At 48.7% G+C, this 21625-nt stretch overlaps 1 protein-coding gene across 3 annotated transcripts in view; it reads right to left on the minus strand.

Moving 5' to 3' along the window:
• EBF1 (EBF transcription factor 1) overlaps window positions 1-17724 on the minus strand; it is a 773266-nt gene extending 755542 nt beyond the window's left edge. For 2 of the 3 annotated variants that reach the window (XM_069199655.1, XM_069199653.1), the window contains exons 1-4: window positions 16914-17707; window positions 12295-12451; window positions 10735-10798; window positions 9924-9979 (exon numbers count right to left, since the gene is read on the minus strand). In XM_069199655.1, the coding sequence (XP_069055756.1) occupies window positions 9924-9979; window positions 10735-10798; window positions 12295-12451; window positions 16914-17047 (411 nt within the window). In that variant the 5' untranslated portion in view covers window positions 17048-17707. Of the gene's footprint in view, window positions 1-9923; window positions 9980-10734; window positions 10799-12294; window positions 12452-16913 lie in introns of all 3 variants that reach the window. The other variant, XM_069199654.1, reaches the window with a different exon arrangement.
• Window positions 17725-21625: the final 3901 nt, after the last annotated feature.

Here is a 21625-nt window from a genome sequence, read left to right on the forward strand (position 1 = left end):
GCAAGAAGAGAAAAAGAGCCAGCCACAAGACACAAAATGAACGATAATAGGCGCTGTATGTCCTGTTTCTTTATTTTGTACTTCTAATGGAAATGTATATGGTTAAGTTGATTGGAGCCTGGTGCTGCCTAAATGCATAACAGTACACAACAAGGAAATCGTAATTATTGAAGACAGCACCTAATTGCCTCAGATACACAGAATGTTAAAGTATTTAATGAAAAAGGGTAGGGACAGCTTCAGCTTAGAGGGGAGGGTGCCAGTCTCAAAGAGGAGTATGCCCAAGCCTCTGGGAGGTGAAATGTGCAACCTGAGGATCAGAGGAGAATGTCCTTTATCCCGGACCCCTGATGGCCCTGAAGAATATTCCCAAGCCTCTCACAGGAGAGGTGCTGAACCATCTAGAAGCAAGGTGCATGTCTAGGCGTCCCAGAGGAGGGATGTGCAACCTCTCAGAGAGGCGTATGTCCAAGCCTCTCAGTAGGGGGCCTTAATACCCTGCAGCTCATAGGAGTATATCCAAACCACAAAGTGTAAAGAAAAAAAACTCAACTCACTTTCTCTACTGCTACCTGTCAGTTCTCCTACCTCGCCATTACAACCCGCCACCTGACTCCCACCTTGTATCCTCCCTCACCATACGCCCCATGTCCTCAGCCTAAGAAGGCTGTTACCCATCTTCTCACCATTGCCATAAGTATACCTAATCTGTCATCATCCACCACTTTACACCAGCCTTTCTACATAAAGTACATAACCCTGCCCACTGGCACCACTCTTTGGTCCACCACATGACGGCCACACCTCACCTCCAGCCTTTAAACTTCACCTACTTCCAAGCACTGACACCAGCAGGCTCCCACCTACCACCTTCCTCCGTCTCTCCACAACCCTACCTCACCACCGTTTCTCATGAATAATCTCTGACTTCATCCTCGCCACACGCCCCGCGAGCATTTGCAAGCACTTTCTCCCCCGGCAGCGGCCACCACCTCAGCCCTCGCTCCCGGCCTCCCAGGCCCTGACGCGCGGTGTGTTTCCAGAGGGGCCGCTGCACGGCCTGGGCTCTGCACGCAGTAGTGTAGCGCCGAGGGTACCGCGCCGCACGCCCAGCGGCACGGCTCTTTATAAATAATAAATGGCACTCTTGGTACCCCAGCTGGAGACATTCTTCGCGGTTTCCTAGAATGAAATCTGATGTAAAAACGCACAGCTCCAACAGCCCTCACCGCGCATATTTTAGTTTTTTCAAATAATGACTTTTATGAAGGGCGCCGACAGAAAGAAATGTTCCCTCTGCAGAGCCTGTCTCCGACTACAGTATCGGTTACATGATTTAAAAATAAACGGTCTCTTCCTGTCTCTTCTCTCCCTGCAGTCGGATAATAATGAGAGGGCAGCAGGTCAAACAACGCCTGAGGACTGGCTGCCACAACACCCCGCTAGGAAATCTAGAATACACTGTATAAATTGAAAGCACAAATCCCTCAAAGACGAACCAAGAAAGGTAAAAGAATAACGCGACGTCCGTCGCAATGTATGTGTTTAAATAACATATACAAAAAATACTAAAGAGTGGCCTTACAGGTAACTGGATTCTTGGAGAATACAAAGAGGTAACCAGCGACTTAGAGAAATGTCCAAGATGCAGGAACAGAAATTAAAAAGGTAAAGATGTAACGTAGGCGCACCGGGGCATACTACTTGCATAGGAAATTGCCGCCTTTCAAGAGCAATTCTGGACGAGAAAACGATGGTTTCGAGAACACAAATAACAGGCTAAAACTGACTTTCTAAGACATTAAAATAGTTTGAAAAGAAAAAACATTAAAACACACGACGAAAAAGGTGTTGTTGACGTTTAATAATTGAAGAAGTCGAAACTGTTTAAAACACATATAGTTTAAAAAATTGAAAAGTCACCAGCAAAAAATAAATGCCAAATAACAAAATAACACTCGTTGACAAACATCTCGTAAAGTCAGGACTGCCTCTAACAGGAAATAAATGAAAACAAAAGAAATGTTTTCGGAAAACGATAACTCTTAATTTAACAAAAAAGAGGAAAGAGTCGCGCGCTCCGCGAGCACAGGACATTTCCGAACGCACACTAACTGGAAAGCCTGACTGTTTGACAGAAGCAAAGAAGAGTCAGTGTTGCCGTGTACCTGGAACGCATCTGCTACGACACGAGGAGAAAGGGGGAAATTCAATGTTTCTAAAACTTAAGAGTAAATTAGAAAAACGTGACTTTTCAAATGTGTAATACTTGCAGACCCGAACCCTTTCTGGCACGAAATGTTGTGCAGGGGAATTAAGTGATTCTAAAATAGAACTTCCTCTGACGTGCAATAAATAGCAGGAAAAGGCTGCCTTTCACGTACACAAATAAGAACAAATAGGCTACCCCAACGCGCGACACCCGCCAGCCAGGGGTGGGACCAATATAGCGGACGAGAAAAGCCAGGCGCGCAGCGAGCAATAATTAGCGCCAAGAGGCAGTTCCCCAGCTAACACACACAACGCCCCCGAGAAAAAGGACCGTTTAGAAATGGGAACAATTAAAGAAACGCGGCAGAGAGCGGCGGGCCCGCTGCGGAGAAGGGGTCTCACACATCGCAGGGCCTCTTTGATTGCTGCGCACACAGCAAGTCTCCAACACTCTCTCTCGGGAGCCCAAGCGTCGGGATCAGGAGAGAAGCCCCAAACACGGTGTCTAATACAAGATGCCCTTACAGAAGGCATCCCCCCAGGAAGCGCTCCCGTTTTTATCTCGGGGGACCATCTTCGTGAAATAAATTATTGAGAACAGACTTTCCTTTTTGTCTCTTGTGGTTACATTCTGTGAGCTGCGCCGCTCTGTCGCCCCAAAATTCAATATACCTATACACAGAAAAAAAGTGTTGTCTGTTGCCTTTTGTTTTCGCTAGGAGGCTGGTTGAGCGTGAGGGCAGTCAGGGGAGTGTAGTGCTGTCCCTGCGTGCCGGGTGTAAAGAGTGAACGGAGAGCCACGCGGGCTCTCCGTGTTTCGGTAGCGTGCTCAACGTGTCCGGGAGGGGCACTGAGCACAAAGTTATAAATAAAGGACGGAACTGTGGTGGTGCAGTTCCGAGCGTGGCAGCTAAGACACTGGTCTGTGCGTGGTCTGTACTTAGTCCTGCGCCGTAACTACAATGGCGACGAGCGGGATGCGAGTCATTGCGAAATAAGGAATGAATATATAAGGTTGTAAAAGAGGAAAAAAAAAACGACGTACCGGACGAATGGTACAGACAGCTGCTGCAGCGATTAACCACGCGGCGCGGCGTCAACCCGGTGAGGAGCGAAGCCCGTGGCCTCCTGGTGTGCCTCGCATTAGCGGAGGCTGGTGCCGTCGGATTTCCCGATCGGGGAAATCCAGGAAGGTGAGCCCTGCCCTGCTCCGCCCCCAGAAGAGGATTGTGGACGGGAGCGAATCGCTCCGTGAAGTGCCCTGCCCTAGGGCGTGTCCTTGCTGCCGGGAGAGCAGCTGAAATTGACGAGGCTCGTCAATTTCAGCTGTGCGCTCGCTCTATGAGCGTCTCCAGACGGAGGAAAAGCGGCGAGTGAAGAGCGTTTTCCCCGAGGCTGGGGAAGTCCTAGGATCGTCGGAGCGCTTTCCCCGAGGCTGGGGAAGTCCTAGGATTGTCGGAGCGCTTTCCCCGAGGCTGGGGAATCATTGAAAATCGACGTGTCTTCCCCGAAGCTGGGGAAGTGTTAAATAAAGAACAAAAAAAAAAAAAAAAAAAAAAAAAAAAAAAAACGGACACGTGCTCCCTGAGACTGAGGAGGTATAAATAAAAAAATAAAATAAAAAAAAAAAAAAAATAAAGGAGAATAGAAGGTAGAAGACCTGCAAAAAAAAAAAAAAAGGAAAAAACCAGGAAAAGGGCGGAGATATCTTAACTTGTGCAAAGCACTAGAGTGAGACAGTGCAAATATGAGTGCCCCACCACAAGACAACGCTAATAATGCCAATCCTCCTCAACCACAAGGAAATCTTCAGCTTCCAGCACAACTAAATAATAGTATTCACTCCTCGCTTACTTCTTTACCACCGTTTAGCCAGCTGATTGATCCAGCCACAGCTGCGCCAAGGTGGCGTCTGTGGATAAATCGCTTAGAAAATTATTTTTGTGCTACCCGAGAGACGGATGGAGCAGTGCGCAGGTCTGTGATGCTTTTGATGGGTGGAGATGAGTTACAGGAGCTTTTTGATTCTCTCCCTGATACAGGGGATAGATCTGATTTTGACGCAGCGGTGACTGCTTTGAATAGACATTTTGATCCTCAACTTAACTCCGATTATGAACGTTTTAAGCTCAGACAGGCGCAACAGACCGAGGTAGAATCGATGGATATGTTTTATGCCAGGTTGAGAAAACTGGTAAGCTCGTGCACGGGTCTCAACCAACAAGAAGAGATCCGAGCACAGATCATTCAAGGATGTCGATCGAATGCGTTGAGGAAACTTATCCTTCGGCAGCAGGGAATGTCCCTTGATGACATTCTGATTCTGGCGAGGTCGCATGAATTATCGGCGGTACGAGCAGATGCCATGGCGGCAGTGAGAGGTCAGTCAATGGCTGCAGCGTCATCGACTCGCGTGGTTCAAGTCAAGGAGGAACAAGTAGATGCCGTCCAGACACGTCCGACAACACCTCGTAAGCTGAACCCCGCCAAACCTAGCGAGAGAGCCTGCGGAAGTTGTGGCTATGAACATCGATCAAATGCTGGGTGTCCCGCAAAAGGGCAATCATGTAACCGCTGTGGTAAGCCGAACCATTTTGCTAAAATGTGCAGGTCCAGGAGAAACAAGCCAGGTGAACAGAAAGGAAGAGAAACTAATGTCAGAGCTGTATCCAAAAGTGCGGAGGAAGCGAGGGATCAGGCGACAGCGTGTGGTCCAGTGTTTGAGGAAGATGAAGATGAGGACATTTTTGTTATATCTTTCACGGGAGGAAAACCAGGGAGAAAGAGGCCGCCGCCCATGAGTGATGTCTACGTCAATGACACGCGGGTCTCTGTACTTATTGACACCGGAGCGTCTGTCAATGTCATGGATGAAACCCTTTACAAAAAATTAGTACCTGCCCCGCCACTTATGTCAACAGCTACTAAAATATACAACTATGGGGGAAGAGAGCCACTTCCCCTCAAAGGAATCGTGGAAGTGGCCGTAAGCAGTGGAGATAGGTCAGCAGATGCAAAGTTCTATGTCGTAGCCGGGGATCGCGGCACTTTGCTAGGGTGTCACACGGCTGAAGAGTTAGAGCTGGTATTCTTTGCGCGTCAAATATATGACACTCAAGTGGAACGCCTCCTCCAGGAATTCTCACCGTTGTTTGAGGGACTAGGACGTTTGAAAGGAAAACGCATCAAGTTGCACATAGACCACACCGTGATTCCTGTGGCTCTACGACATCGTCGGGTGCCTTTTCATCTACGTCCAGTTGTTGAGGAAGAGTTGCGGTCGTTGGAAGAACAAGGAGTCATTGAAAAGGTGGATGGGCCTACGCCGTGGGTATCCCCGTTGGTGATCGCTCCGAAACCGAAACAGCCGGGAGCGATTCGTCTATGTGTTGACATGCGCCTGCCAAACAAGGCCATCAAGAGAGAGAGGCACATAACCCCCACTATGGATGACATTATTGCGGATCTGAATGGGGCCCAATGGTTCTCCAAGTTAGATCTTAATGCAGGGTATCATCAGTTGGAGTTGGACCCTGAAAGCAGGAATATTACTACTTTCTCGACACATGTGGGGCTAAGAAGGTACAAGAGACTGAGTTTTGGAGTGTCGTCAGCCGCTGAAGTATTTCAGAATGCGATTCGAGAAACATTGTCTGGACTGCCCGGGGTCATTAACTTAAGCGATGATATCTTGATATACTCCAAGACGAGGGAAGAGCATCATCGTAATTTAAGGTCAACGTTGAAACGATTGATGGAAGCAGGGCTAACACTTCATAAGAAGAAGTGTGCTTTCTATCAAAACTCGGTAGAATTTTTCGGATATGTGTTTTCAAAAGATGGTTTGCAAGTGGACCCACGGAAAGCTGAAGCGATCCGTCAAGCCGATGTTCCGCAAAATCCAACGGAAGTTCGTAGTTTTCTAGGGATGGCCACGTATTGCGGAAGGTTTATACCACAACTTGCCACCATGTCTGAACCTCTTCGACGACTCACAAAAGGGCAGCACAGGTGGGACTGGACCCCGGATGCGCAACAAGCATTTGTGGACATTAAAAATGCGTTGCTGGATAAAGCGACTATGGCTTATTTCAACCCTGGGAGGAAAACTGAAGTGGTGGTGGATGCGAGCCCTGTTGGGCTTGGAGCTGTGCTCTTACAAGAACAAAGGCATCACGAGTGGGTCCCTGTTGCTTACGCTAGTAGGGCGCTGTCGACAGTAGAATCCCGGTATGCGCAAATAGAGCGTGAAGCTCTAGCCATTCGCTGGGCGTGCCGCCATTTCCACCTATACTTGTATGGGCATGAGTTTCAAGTAGTGACTGACCACAAGCCGTTGGTTCCCTTGTTTGCGGGTAGTCCACGTTTGGCACCTCCAAGGATTGAACGGTGGGCTGTTCTACTTCAGCCGTATAGGTTCACGGTTGTATATCGGCCTGGTGTGAACAATCCTGCAGATTATCTGTCTCGACACCCGCCTCCGAAGGTGTTTGATGATCATCAAGAACAAGATGAAGAAAACACTGAACTTTTTGTTAGCATGGTTGTGCAGTCGGCATGCCCTAATGCACTTCTTGTAACTGACATTGTGACCGCTACCCAGGAAGATGTAATGTTGAGTCACGTCAAGGAAGCATTAAGTCAGAAAAGGTGGAAATATTTTCTAGAGAAGACCCACATGTCCAGCCCTGATCAAAGAGTCGCTATGCAGAGTATTTGGAAGGTACGGGATGAGTTATCAACTGACAATGATGGGTTGGTTCTGAGAGGAAGGCGAATCGTGCTTCCCCAATGTCTCTGGTCGAAGGTGATCGAGCTGGCTCATCAAGGGCACCAAGGAGCGGCTAAAACCAAAGCAAGACTACGGGCGAAAGTTTGGTTCCCAGGTATGGATACGCAGGTTGATGAGATGGTAGGGAAATGTCATTCCTGCATTATCACGTCGACAGAACCTTCGAGCTGCCCAGTAATAACTGAACCGGCCACTCTGAAACCATGGGCTAAAGTGAGCATGGACTTTGGGAGCTTCCCAGATGGCCGGCTGACGGCTGTTTTGATTGATTCATATACCAAGTTTCCAGTGGTAGAAGTTATAGCGTCAACAGCGTTTGAAAATGTACGACCCGTTCTACAAAAGACGTTTGCTTTGTTTGGTTTGCCTGACGAAATCCGAACGGATAATGGTCCTCCTTTCCAAGGTCAAGAGTTTAGATCCTACCTTGACTGTCTGGCAATTCGTCATCGAAAGATAATGCCTTACTGGCCCCAGGCAAACGGGGACGTGGAAAGGTTCATGCGAACTTTGAACAGAGCTCTAAGGATTGGAGTAGAACAAAATGAAAATAGTGAACAATGTCTGTATCAATTCCTGAGTGCATATCGTCAAACGCCTCATAGCACCACTGGCTGTGCTCCCTCCTCTTTGATGTTCAAAGTGTCTCCACGTGATTGTATTCCTTCTGGTTCTAAATGGAAACCTCCTGCATTGGACGTGAAAGCCACTCAGAACCGGCGAGAAGCCACCAACCAACGAGCGAGTGTCCGACGGCGAGCGAAGTATCGAGGGTTCCAAGAAGGGGATCGAGTGGTCGTGAAACATCGACGAGGAGGAGGAAAGTTCCGAACGCCGTTTGAGCCAGACGTATGGACAGTAATTGGCATAAAAGGGTCCATGATAACTGCAGCAAAAGGGAGACAAAGGGTAACACGAAATGTATCGCATTTTAAGAGGGCTGGTCGGAAAGAGTCGGCCAGTGATGAAGGAGAGATAGAGGACTTTTCCGATGATTTACCACTACTGGCTGAGGAAAGGAAGGATGCTACAGAGCCAACAAGGATAGAGCAAACCAGATCTCGTTGTGCTCTTGAACACGGGACTGGTAGCACCAGAAGTGCGAGGTATAACTTACGCCCTAATCCTGTGCCGAATAGTCAGCTGAGAGACTTTGCTTGTTGAACAAGGTGCAATGACCTCCCACCATCTAATTTGGACCTTGTGAGTGACATGAAGGGTTAGGGTGCTAAGAAACAAGTTTGTAGTGTTCTCAGTTATTACTTCGGTATGTTTATTCATTTAATTTTATATTGAGAGTGTTTCGAAGGGAAATGTTTTCGTTATTTGTTTAAGTTCATTTTTGTTTGTCCCCTTCCATGTGGAGCAAAACATGGGAGGGATGTAAAGAGTGAACGGAGAGCCACGCGGGCTCTCCGTGTTTCGGTAGCGTGCTCAACGTGTCCGGGAGGGGCACTGAGCACAAAGTTATAAATAAAGGACGGAACTGTGGTGGTGCAGTTCCGAGCGTGGCAGCTAAGACACTGGTCTGTGCGTGGTCTGTACTTAGTCCTGCGCCGTAACTACACCGGGCACCAGCCGGAGGGCGAGGATCGGGCAGAGTTTTACGGGGTCCAGAATATAGAGCGGCAGGCAGCCCCCTGCCGCCCCACAAACGCCGGACCCTCCGCGACTCAACTGAGACCGTGCCGGCCCTACAGGTCACTTAGGGCGCCGTACCCTGCACTCTGCGCGCTGCATCCAGCAGCACTGGCGACAAAAGCGCGCTCATGAACTGGAGCGTCCGCCTGAATACGCCCTTGAATTAAAAGCCAGAAGGAAAGCATTAAAGGACCAACATGCAGTCGCAGAGACTCTGCAGCTTCCATCGGGTTTAGAATTTAAGGGGGATCTGCAACTTTGCTATAAAAATAACATTTAGGAAACAATTTTCAAATCTTCCTTGCGGCATTCAGTGGTGTTTGTAGGGACTGCGGCCACCAGTGGGGCTTGGCACGGTGACCCTCATACATCCAGCCTCACGGAGACACCCCCCTGAGCCCAGCCTGAGGGCACTCATTACAGTCAGGGCGTGTGCACTAGGTGCAGAGAGAAGAGGGTACAGTTTACTATTATATATACTTGAGGGGGCGGGGTGGAGTCATGAGCAATCACGCACCCCCGCCTTCCACATCCCACCTCTCCCACATCTACCGAACGGAAGCTCGGGGTATTTTCCAGAAGAGGCGCCTACGGGAGTAGTTCCAGGCTTTGTTTTGTTTGCATTACTCTGGGGGCCTATAGAATGGAGTCCACTCTCCTCCCCACCCCCCACACACACACTGTGAAGCTTGTACTGCATGTATGTATCAAAGCCCTAAAGCCGAGGAGGGTTGCCTTCTTGGTCTGGTCACCTCCGCCCTTACCCCACGAGCAGTGCTGGATTACCAAATAGGCAAAGCAGGCACTAGTCAACAGACCCACTCCTTTTAGTGGCCCTAGGATAACGGATCAAAATAATATTGATTGGGTTTTGAATACAAATTACAATCAAGCTGTCTTAAATTGTTTTCAAAAGATAGAAACAAATTAATCAACTCAAAGAAACGAAACCTCTACATTAAAGACGCTTTAGAAAAAATAATGTATTAATGTAATGTACCCATTAACAAGTTAAAGTGCATAAACCATAGGCATCAGATTGACAAATATTTGTATCTTAAAGGCTCCTCTTCTGTCAGCGGTTGCTTTGTAAAAAAAAAAAAAGAATCGGTGCAAACTACGTTAGCGTAATGTTTAGTTTTGTGTAATAAAATTTTTGGTTGGTAAAATTAAAAACGTATTAGGAGATAATTTGCGGGGTAAGGGGGTGCGCTCGAGCAGCCTCTCACTCCTCCGGCCCACAGACCCGCAGCCCCCGGCAAAGCCCCCGCCGTCCTACCTGCTTGGTCATGGAGTCGATGAGGCGCACGTAGAAGTCCTGCTCCGTGCGGATGCCTGCAATTGAAACACATAGCGCTCAGAAGAGTGGGAGACAGAGGGGGTAGAGGGGGCTCGGCAGTGGGCCTAGTGCAGGCAGGATATGAATAACTGCTTTGTAAACCTCGGAACTCAACAGGTCAACTCTTCTGCTTACAGATAAAAGGATACACGCACAAAGAGGGAAAGCACCATCCAAATAAAATGATAAAACACATTTAATACGGACCATTGTCTTTATTGGCCCAGATAGGGGTGTGATCGAAGGAGCATGTCCTGCACTTCCGGTTGGTCGTGCCCACTGACAAAAGTAGTTTACAAGGGAAAGGTTGCTAGATAGGAGATGATGCGGGAATGGGCATTAGACCAAAGAAGATTGGATGCCCACCGGCACCAGTAATTGCGGAACATGCCACCACATTGCACGAGGTGGAGGCTGACCCCTCCACCCCCTCCCCTCCCGGATACGGTCCCTCCCGGGGCGGGGTGATCTTGGATGAATGGATAGATGCGGTGCGGGAGCAATGCACTGCTGATCCCCCAGTCGTGGAGCCCCTGGAATGGTACCTCAACCAGATCTCCTTTCCGTGTACCCTCGGGAGTTGTCCTGTGGGGGAAGGTGGGGACATTCTCTGCGCGTGTGGGCCTATTGGGCAGTGTATAGGAATCTCAAGTTTGGGGTGCGCGGTGACCGGGCCCAGGTTGTGCGCTCGAGTTCAGGTTCTAGGGCCTGGGACGAGGTGCAGGACCCAGTATTGGGAACAGAGACTCACCATTGCTGTAGAGAAGCTGCAGTCGATAATGAATGCCATTATTCGTTTTCTCACTGCTGGATTCCTGTATTTTTTAAAACAAAACATAGAAAAGCCATCAGACTCCGGAGGAGACAGGAAGCTGGACAGAGAAGGGGCGCTGGACACTTAAGGGGGGAGGGGATGCCTTAAGTGTACATAGCAGGAACCTGAATGAAACCCCCCAAACGATTAGTACCAGCAAAAGCAGGGTCTGGGCGAAGCACGCAGGGCGTTATAATTCTGACAGGACTCGAGGATTAGATACTCTACCCAGAGCCTATAAGGGTGTAATGCAGTTCTGGATATAACAAATAGTCTGGGTGCGAAAACACGTGATGATAGAAGTGCAGGTACTCGCTGTTAAGAGTATCAGTCTGCTCTTGAGACGTGCCGGTACACGCTCATTAAAAGTATAACAGCGGTGCAGATAGTCTCTGATTAAATGTATTGAAGCGGCGCTGAATAGTGCCGGCACTTTCGTTAAATGTATAGTAGCAGTGCTAAGAAGTGCCGGTACTCCTTCATTAAATGTATAGCAGCAGTGCTGAGAAGTGCCGGTACTCTTTCATTAAATGTATAGCAGCAGTGCTGAGAAGTGCCGGTAGGCTCTTATTCAATGTATAGCAGTGGTGCTAAGAAGTGCCGGTACTCTCATTAAATGCATAGCAGCAGTGCTGAGAAGTGCTGCTACTACATTAATGTATAGCAGCAGTGCTGAGAAGTGCCGGTAGGCTCTTATTAAATGTATAGCAGCGGTGGTAAGAAGTGCCCTTACATTCATTAAATGGATAGCAACAGGGCTGATAAGTGCCGGTACTCTCATTGAGTGTATAGCAGCAGTGCTAAGAAGTGCCGGTACTCTCTCATTAAGTGTATAGCAGCAGTGCTGGTAAGTTCCGGTACTCTTTCATTAAATGCATAGCAGCAGTGCTAAGAAGTGCCGGTACGCTCATTATGTGTATAGCAGCAGTGCTGGGAAGTGCCGGTACTCATTCATTAAATGCATAGCAGCAGTGCTAAGAAGTGCCGGTACTCTCTCATTAAGTGTATAGCAGCAGTGCTGGTAAGTTCCGGTACTCTTTCATTAAATGCATAGCAGCAGTGCTAAGAAGTGCTGGTACTCTCATTAAATGCATAGGAGCAGTGCTAAGAAGTGCCGGTACTCTCATTAAATGCATAGGAGCAGTGCTAAGAAGTGCCGGTACTCTCATTAAATGCATAGGAGCAGTGCTGAGAAGTGCCGGTACTCTTATTAAGTGTATAGCAGCAGTGCTGAGAAGTTCAGGCAGCCACTACCCGCTTTCATTCAAAGGAGGGCAGGTACTCCATACCGGACAGTCCCTGTCCAGTTAAAGCCCTGGGGATGGCACAGCTAGAAGGCAGCCGGACGATGCCCTCTTGGTGAGTACTGTCGCAAGTGCACCGGGCAGAGGATGCCCCGGGGCTGCATCAGGTATGCTGGGGTGGACGGCCCGGGGCTCTGCTGAAGGGCTGGCGGAGGCTGGGGCTCGGGGTCGGCCCGGGGTGTGCTCCCCTTACCTTTTCCTTCTCCACGAAGCCCACGAAGGCGGTGCGCTCTATCTCCACGGGCTGCCCCTGCCGGTCGTACAGCGCCAGCACGAAGTGGAAGAAGTTGGACTTCCGTAGATTGGACGGCGGTTGCTTCTCGAAGTGCGCCCGGGCCAGGCCCACTCCGCTGGGAGAGAAGAAAGAGAGAAGTTAGACAGAACCAGGGCCTGGCGCATCCGGGGAGCGATAGCGAAAGAGAGAAGGGCTTAGACTGGACCAGGCCTAGGCCCGGGCCAGTCTCGCCCCAGAAAGAGAGAAAGAGACAAAAAGAAAAAAAAGAGAGAGAGTGAGTTTTGGACCAAATCCAGTTCAGTCCTAGGCCAGACCCGCTCTGCTTGGAAAGGGGGAGGGGGGGTCTGGGCCAGTGCCTAACCAGGAACAAGAACTACAAACCCACACCACCGAGAGAGAGAATGCATTATGAGGCGCGGACTGCTAGGGATGGGGGACATTCATACCCAGGCCAGACCCCCTCTGCTGGGGGGAGAAGGAGTGAAAGAGAAGAACAGGGGTCAGACCTGGGCCCTGGGTCAGACCCACTACACCAAGCAGGAGAAAGAGAGACAGAGAGAACGAGAGGAGAGTTTACACAGACCCAGGTCCAAACTTACTTAGCTTGGAGGAGGTTTTGGAAGTGGGAGACATTGAGAGTGTAGGAGACAAAAAAGTTGAGAAAGCACCAAGGCCAGACCTGGGTCACAGCAATTCCGCTGAGTAAGAGAAAGAGGGGATGCACACGATGAGAGCCTGACCCACCGGATCAGACCCATACAACGAGAGAGGTGATTATACAAAATGTAACTCAGACCTCGAAACACTGCTAGGAAGAGGGTGAGGGGTTTAAACAACACCAGGCCGTGCCCACTCACCAGGCGGAGTGAGAGAAGTTGGGGGAGATCCACTCCTCTGGTTAGGGGAAGAGGGCTGGTCAGGATTAAGACCAGAATTTATGCACAGCAGAGGTAGAGAGGGTTACACAAGGGTACATAAGGGTACTGAAAGAACTCCTATCTGAACACTAAATTAGCACTTACCTGCATTTCACTTAACTGATTTCCAACAGTGATCTTATAAAATCCAACACAATTCTACCCCTCAGCTCCATTTCTACATGACATTAATATCCACTTTGACATGCGCAGATGTATGCATATCTTTTTGCTACTCTACAGTGTGAACTTGTTCTATGTGACAAGTTGTATCTGAGGGCTTTAAAAATGCACTACAATTTGCTCTTGTCTTTATTTATGTTTGTTTGGCAGTGGGTTCTCCACATTGTTCTCTGGTGTCTACTTGATGAGGCCAGGCTTAAACACAACTGCAAATAATAAATAACCTAGGCCGGATCCACCCATCCGAGGACAGCTAGAGACTGTTAGATAAGACCAGGTCCAACCCAGAGCAGTGCTATTCGGCGAGAACCACCTCACTGCAGCGAGACAGAGCGAGGGTTACCTACGACCTGGGATAGGCCAGGCTCAGCCCACTTGGAGAAAGAGAAGGTGTCCAAGGAACAGACTCCGAACATCCCTCATCCACTGGTGCAATGGTTAATTTGCACAACATCTTAGGCTGCTGCCTCTCCACATTTCTCTTTCCTTATCTTATTTGTTTTTATTATTGTTTTGCTTCGGTTCACTCTACCCAACCCTTGATTACCTATGACAAGCCCTCTTTAATTTTTTGCATTCTCTTGTAACTCTTGAACTCCTTTCACCTTGTTTTTTTTTCCTTTGATAGTTCCTCTTTTCCAATTCTTTCCTTCTTCTTTAAATATTATATTTCCTCAACATTTTTCTTCCTTCAATAAATCTCGTCCTTTTAAATCATTTTTTTTATTAATTAATCCTTCAAACATCTTACAGTTTTTTTAATTTTTCAGTCTTTTACTTCTTGTGTGTCAGTCCTTGAATACTTCTTCTCTGCTATAATCATTTTCCGTCAATGCTTCCCGTTCCTCTAATACTTTTTCTTCTTCGACCCTTCCTTTGCCAATCATCTATTTTAGTCACCCTTAATGTTACTAGTCCTTCGAACCATATCATCCTTCACTTCTCCCTTCAACCCCTTTCCTCTACTTCATCTTTTTAACTCTTCCTTAATCCTTACTTTCATTTGATCATTTACCCTATTTTTGCTTCACTTCTCCTTCACCCATTGTTCTGTTTCCTACTCTCCTTTACTCTTTTTCCACACTACCTTCTCCTTCAATCCTTCCTCTCCTTCATCCCCTTTAATCTCAATTTTTCTTCTCCATCACTTTATCACTTCTATCACTTCTCCCTGAATAACTCATCTTTCCTTAGCTGGCTTTAATCTCCCCTAATCCTTCTCTTCTCTCTCACGCTATCTCCTCCTTCAATCATTGCTCTCGCTTTCATCCCATTTTTTGACTCTTAACCCTCTTGTCTCGTCCTTCTCCATCATTTCTTAACCTTTTTCATTCACTTTCCTCTCCTTCATTCCTTTTTCTCCTTCACCCTTTTCCCCTTCACAAGTCGTTTAAAACTTCACTTGTCCTTTCATCCCCTGTAATCCCTTTTCGCTCTCACCTCATCTCCTCCTTAGCGCCTCCTTCAACCCCTTCCTTTCTCCTTCACCCCTTTAGACTTTTTTACACCATATTATCTTGTGCTCTACCTCCTCTTCAACCACTCATCTATCCTTCATTCCTCCTATCCTCCGGTAACCCTCTTCTCCTTGACTTCTTTTTCAATTCTTCCTTCCCTTCATTCCGTTTTAGTCCCTAACATTTCTCCATCGGTACGCCTGCCCTCCCTTCTCCTCTTTCCCTTAATCTCCATAAATCCTGTTCGCATCAATTGTGTTCCCTATAACTTCGCCTTTAGCTCGCCACTCGGCATCCTTCTACCTTTAATATTTCGCCTCTCCCAAACCCCTCTCGACTGTCACCCCGTCCCTTTTTCGCTTCCTTTTTTTTCCTATCCCGTCATCAATTAAAAAAAATCCCCATCTAGGCGATTTTTTCTTTTGGATGAAAAGTTGCTAAAATAAGAGTTAACATCCATGCCTTCCATTCTCCGGTTCCACAGTCCTCCGTCCTGTACTGTGCATCCTTTGCACCTCTCCCATCTGTCGGTTTCCCTTCCCTCCCTATCTGTCCATGCAATTCCTAGTCTGTCTTTTCTGGGGCATTAGCTTGATCACTTCCCAATAAAAATAGTGGAATAAACTAACCCATAGCCTCTTCCACCCCGAGGCCCAACCAGTGATATAAGTCGAATGCCAACTTTAAATGCTGGGTTACACGCCCGTCACACCTTCCACCATCCACCCGCTGCCTGCCAGGCCGGGAATGTAAGCGAGGGCTGCCGGGGAATCAGCGTGTGACATGGGCGCTTGTATGTATGTGTGTGTGTGTATTGTTTTATTATTATTATTGCATCGCTGTGCTAACATCTACACGATTTAGGGAAACGTCTGGAAGAAATGAACACCATGGAGATTAAATCACCTTCAAGTAGATGTATAAACAAGTGTAAATAAACGGGAAGCAAGAAACTGTAGATTCCATAAGCCTGAGTTTGTTTTAAACACAGGTAAAAGGCCGAAGGAGCATTAGCTGATTCACATGGTTGGTTAAAGGTAGGACATGCACACGTTTGTGGGAAAGGGATGGGAGTGTTAAATCTATAATTTGCAATATCAAAGCTTAATTATAAACACGTGTGGTACTTCGTGAAATTGGCGCCTAGTACTGACAATTTGAAGTTTAGAAGGGTTGACGCTGTTACCCTTTGTTTAGCGCCAAACAGAAGTCTGAGAGGGGTGCCGCAGCGAACCCCGAAAAGAAGTAATGGTATTGGGGACCCACATAAGGCGGGGAAAGGCGTCGAGGAGCTTCGGAGAGAAGAGCAAAAAGAATGGTATGAAGGCAGCAAGGAATTTTGGGGAGACTGGTAAATGTAGCGAAGGTTATATGTAATGAAGCGTCTTGGGGAGAGGGGTAACACACACTGAAGAGAATCCGACAAGGCCGCCAGCCCTTCTTCGCACAGCCGAGCAGAGGTAAAGTGCAAAGTGCATGTCTGCGGTGATGGAGAGCCCAGGCGAGGTAGAGTTTGGATCCCCCTTTCTATATGAGGAGGGGGGACAAAAGAGGTGTTGCTGAGGTACAGGGTGGTTGGAGGCCCACTCATAGATCGAGGCTACTGACGCTGAAGCACCTCATATGCTAGAGGGGTTAGGAACATCTGGGACCAGGAGTTCCCGGTGGTGACCTGCGAACACTGGTGCAGGAGCCATTTTCTCAGTAGGACTCTGAAGTTATGATTTTAAATTGAACAAAGTGCACAGGTAATCGCAGTCGTCAGAGGCTGTGATCCTGCGAGGCTACCGTGACACCCCTACCAGCTCTTTTGGCTCAGGGCGCTGCTTCTACCTGCTTATGCGGGGCACTGAGGGCGAGGGAGAAGTTGAGGATGCTGATACGGTGGGGGCTGGAGGATAATGAATAAGTTGGAGAGGGTCACCTAGGAAGCTCCTGGAGTGGGGGCGGGGACTGAAAATCATTGAGTGCTGGTTTCGGCTGCCTCAGTGCTTGGGAGACCAGGGCAGACCCTGCTTACCTCTGCGCTGCTGTGTTGGCGTCCAGCACGCCAGCTCCCTGCATCCAAGTCCGGACGGCACTCATCCCGCTGCCAAGCGGCTCCTCCTTCATGCTGCTACCACTCCTTTGGATGCTCTCCTGGATCCCGAACATGATCCTCCTCCCAGGGGTACCGGGGCAGAGGCACCAAGATATGCGAGCTCCTCAGCACACACTAAGAGCTGTCCGGACTCCTCAGACCCACGGCCGGGGCCCTCTTGACTGCCTCCCCTTTGTTGCTCAGATCCAGGGGCAGTACCTACTCTTGTCCAGCACCGAGATTCCTGAGCGCCCAGCTGGGCTGAAGATACCTTGGCTGCTCTGATCCAGGGTTGAGGGTGTTGGCAACTCAGAACCTGGGCTGGGGGCTTGACTACTAAGGTATATGTTTAAAGGTCCTAGCTGGTGAGATTCTCGATGGCGGTCTCCCCTGCTCCCTTCCAGTGTAAGGAGTCCTCATCCCACGAGCGGTGGCAGATCCGGCAGAAGTCACAGAACAGTGGCCGCGTCAGGCGCTGCTTCGAAGGGCATCCTCCAGCCACCGAGAGCGGATGCTGCGGGACGCAGGCTGGGGTAGATCCCTCCTGCAGTAAGCATAAGGGGATATTGGCTGATTTCCCGTCAGATAGGCTCCTGCAGGTCTACTTCCTACACACTGACCCTGTTGCACACGCAGTTCCTTCAGAAAGACTCCTGCATGCAGTCCTTGCACCCGTCCCTGTATCCCAGCTCCCGGCAAAACAGTCCCTGCACACTGCTGCTCCTTCCCTGTGGATCCCTGGCCCACACTCCCCTGAGCCTCAAGCCTCGGCGGGATGGGCAGGGAACTGGAAACCACGCCCCCTTCATTTACATCCTAGCAGCCGGAACCAGTAGAAGCCTGAGAGAGAGGGAGGCAGGCACATGCCGGGGCGGGCTAGCAGCTATAGCGGGACGGCTTTAATGAAAAGGCATAGATGGCAGCAGCTGTTGTTCACACTACTTTTGTTGTCGTCACTGCTAGATGAAACATGCAGCATGTGGTGCACCATGGAGAGTTGTTGTCGCAGAGAGGGCATCTTTAGAGAGTAGTTAGGGGCCTGGGAGGGCCGAGGGGCGGGGGGATAATGACGACACTTAGGAGATAGAGAAATCAAACATAGTTTTTTTTTTGGGTTGCAGTTTTACAAAGCTGGAACTCGACCCGAAGGTATTGATGCACTTTACATAAGCAGCTGTCTCAATACACAGGGACGCGTTCATTTTTTTGATGGCACAGGGAGATTAAGGCCCTTATTCTGACCGGGCAACGGAAGCACCGCCAACAGGCTGGCGATGCTTCAGTGCCCATTCTGACCGCAGCGGTAAAGCCGCGGTCAGAAAAGGGGATCCGGCGGTTTCCCGCCGGATTTCCCCTGGGCCAGAGAATGCGCCATGGGGATTCCGACCCCCTTCCCGCCATCCTGTTCCTGGCGGTAAAACCCGCCAGGAACAGGATGGCGGGAACGGGTGTCGTGGGACCCCTGGGGGCCCCTGCACTGCCCATGCCACTGGCATTGGCAGTGCAAGGGCCCCCTAACAGGGCCCCACAAAGATTTTCACTGTCTGCTATGCAGACAGTGAAAATCGCGACGGGTGCTACTGCACCCGTCGCACCCCTGCTACTCCGCCGGCTCCATTCAGAGCCGGCTTCCTCGTTGCAGGGGCTTTCCTGCTGGGCCGGAGAGCGATCTTCTGGCGATCACCCGCCGGCCCAGCGGGAAAGTCAAAATGACCCCCGCGGTCTATTGACCGCGGTGCGGTCTTTCAGCGGTTTCCACCCGGCGGGCGGTGCCCACCGCCTGCCGGGCTCAGAATGAGCCCCTAAGTGATTTGCCCAGAATCACAGAATGTCGAGCTGACACAGAGACTCGAACCTGGATGTCCATTTCAAAAGTTTGCAACTCTAGCCTTATGCCACATCCTCTCCAAGAGGATACCTTCAACATCTCATTGCGGGTAGTAAGTGGAAGCGCCCTATAAATGCAATTAAGATATAATTACAATATCTGATGTAGGGATGATGCCATTATGGGTAAAGAGACAGTGGGCGCCAGTGCTTAATTTGTGCTTGTTGTTTCCGGTGCTGAGCACCAGCACTTATTTTTGAGGGCTGGGGCTTATTCTTCTGCCTCAAGCATTTATTGCAAGCAAAAGAGACATATGGGAAAGACGGAGGAAGAGAAAAATGAAAAAGCGTCACAATGGAAGAAAGCAGAGAGCTGCAAAAGTAAGCTGGAGCAGCAGGGAGTGGCAGTAAATGGATTGAAGAGGCTCGGAGATGGCTTCAGGATTACACTGCCTCAGTATTCCCTGTTTGCACATTTAATTACAGCAGTTGCATGTTTAAGAGGAGGGCTTTGGGCACTGGCACGTTTTTATTTACAAATTAATCACTGGTGGGCGCTACATATATCTGTAGGGTATGGTAAGTTTAAATACGAAAGCACAAACCTCTGTCACCCCAACACCATCCTGTGACCTTTTGTTCTCCCAGGAACCACCCGTTTCCAATTTTTCTTACATTTTTCTATATCAACAATTCAGTCCTGGTGTGCCACCAGTGCAGGTTATGGAGTACTTTCTTCCCCACATAGTAATCTCCCTGTATGACTATGAGTGACTCCCTTACTGATGGCAATGTCATTAATAGTTGAACGGATACCGCAGGTCCATACGGATATACCCATAGAGAATGTTTTTAGGTTGAGCACTGCAGCGCGCAAGGGCTGCTCTTTTTGACATGTTGTAATCTATTCTGTGGTCTTTAACCATGCTCATCTCATGCCCATCACTTTCATTCGTTCCTGGACCTACCTTTCAAAATTCCCTTGACTTAGTAGGGAAATGCTTTATGTTTGTCCTGCATTGAGGCTGCTTTGTTACAGAACTGTAGACTGACCCTATTACATGGATGATTGCACGATCGGCCATATACCTTAGTGTGCACGCACTATTTTTTCCTTTTGACTTAACAATTCGAACTGTATGCCAATATGTTGTTTCTTCCTCTTCCTTGTTTTGGGCATGCCGCTGTTTCTTTTTTTTTTATTTCATATTTATTTCATATTTTTAAAAAGGTTCATAGAGTGCAAACTCAATCGGAGAAGAGCTATACTTGAGCATGTAAAGATTCATATAGCGCGAAATCTCAATCCGAGGCACGCTTTACATAACAGTGAAGTTTCACATAGTGCAAACTCGATCTAAGGAGCACTTTACATAACTACTACTTACAAGTTTGGTAGTTGCAAATATACAAACTGGAGAAACACAGAAATCTTCAATGCGGCACTCCCGGCACAACAGGAGAGCCGGTTCTACAATATTCACAGCACTCGGGAAAACTCACCCGATAGTGCTTTACAGGCATTCGTTTGTCAAACCATCTGTGCCCATGACTCAGCTGGTGGTGGTCATATAAAAATAGGACCACCATCAAAACGGTAAGCACAACATACTCTTTCTGTCTAGGTTATCTCTGGGTCCCCACAATAGTTTGGGCGGTACCCCAAAATAGTAACCCCTCCCACCATTCAATGTCTTTTAAAACTCTCTCTCATGGCTGGAACTTTTGTTTTACAGCTGGAAGTATTTTGTATTTTAAGGGCCTTCTTTGAAATAGTATTGCAGTAGGCCTGCTAGGCCTCAAAATGTGTAAGGCACTGTGGGGGTCATTATGACCCTGACGGACAGCATTAATATGGAGGAACAGGCTGGCGGTACTTTTCTCCATATTAAGACATTGGTGATTTGGCTAAAGCCAAGCTGCCAATGTACCACACAGACCGCCACGGCGGTAACAAACGCTGGGCTGAAGACTTCACTCTCCAGCCTGACGGCTGTCACTTGGCCACCTGCAGGATTATGACCTCGCCTACCGCCATGGTTTTCTTGGCAACCTTACCACCACAAAAACCCTGGCGGTAGGCACTATCAGTGACAGGGAATCCATGCTATGTCACTGATAGGGGTCTACTGGCGTGGCGCTGCTGCTGGCAGCAGCGCCACCTTACCAACATCTGCCAGCATGACCACAGCTCGATTTCCGCCATCCTTCTGGTGGAAATCCTGCTGTGGTCGTGGGCTGGTAGCCGCGGCGACGGTCTTTTTGCAGCCGTCGCCACGGCATTAGGCGATTTTTACCACCAGGGTCACAATGACCCCCTATGTCCCCTAGGGACTCCACATATAAATATACTGCATTATTTTCTGACAATCTGTTTTCATATTGTTAGGCCCTCTAGGGGTTGACTATAGGTTTATATGACAATGTTTTTTACTGTAGAGCTTTTCTGAGCACTACAGTCAAGATGTTACAATATTCGCTGCACTCGGGGAAACTCGTTTTCTCCCATAATGCTGTGCAGGTCATTTCTTTTTCAAAACATTTTGCCCACACCTCAGCCTGTGGTGATCCTAGGACAATGGGACCACCATCAAAATGTTCAGCACAGCACACTCTTTCTGTCTAGGTCATCTCTGAGGTTGGGAGGATCTCAAAATAGTAACCTAACCCACTATTCAATGTCTTTTAAAACTCTCTCATGGCTGAAACTTTTGTTTTACAGCTGGGAGTAGTTTGTATTTTAAGGGCCTTCTTTGAAATAATATTGTAGTAGGTCTGCCAGGCTTCAAATTGTGTAAGGCACTATGGGGGTCATTCTGGCTGGG

The sequence above is a fragment of the Pleurodeles waltl genome, chromosome 7, assembly GCF_031143425.1.
Source record: "Pleurodeles waltl isolate 20211129_DDA chromosome 7, aPleWal1.hap1.20221129, whole genome shotgun sequence".
Taxonomy (NCBI): Eukaryota; Metazoa; Chordata; class Amphibia; order Caudata; family Salamandridae; genus Pleurodeles; species Pleurodeles waltl.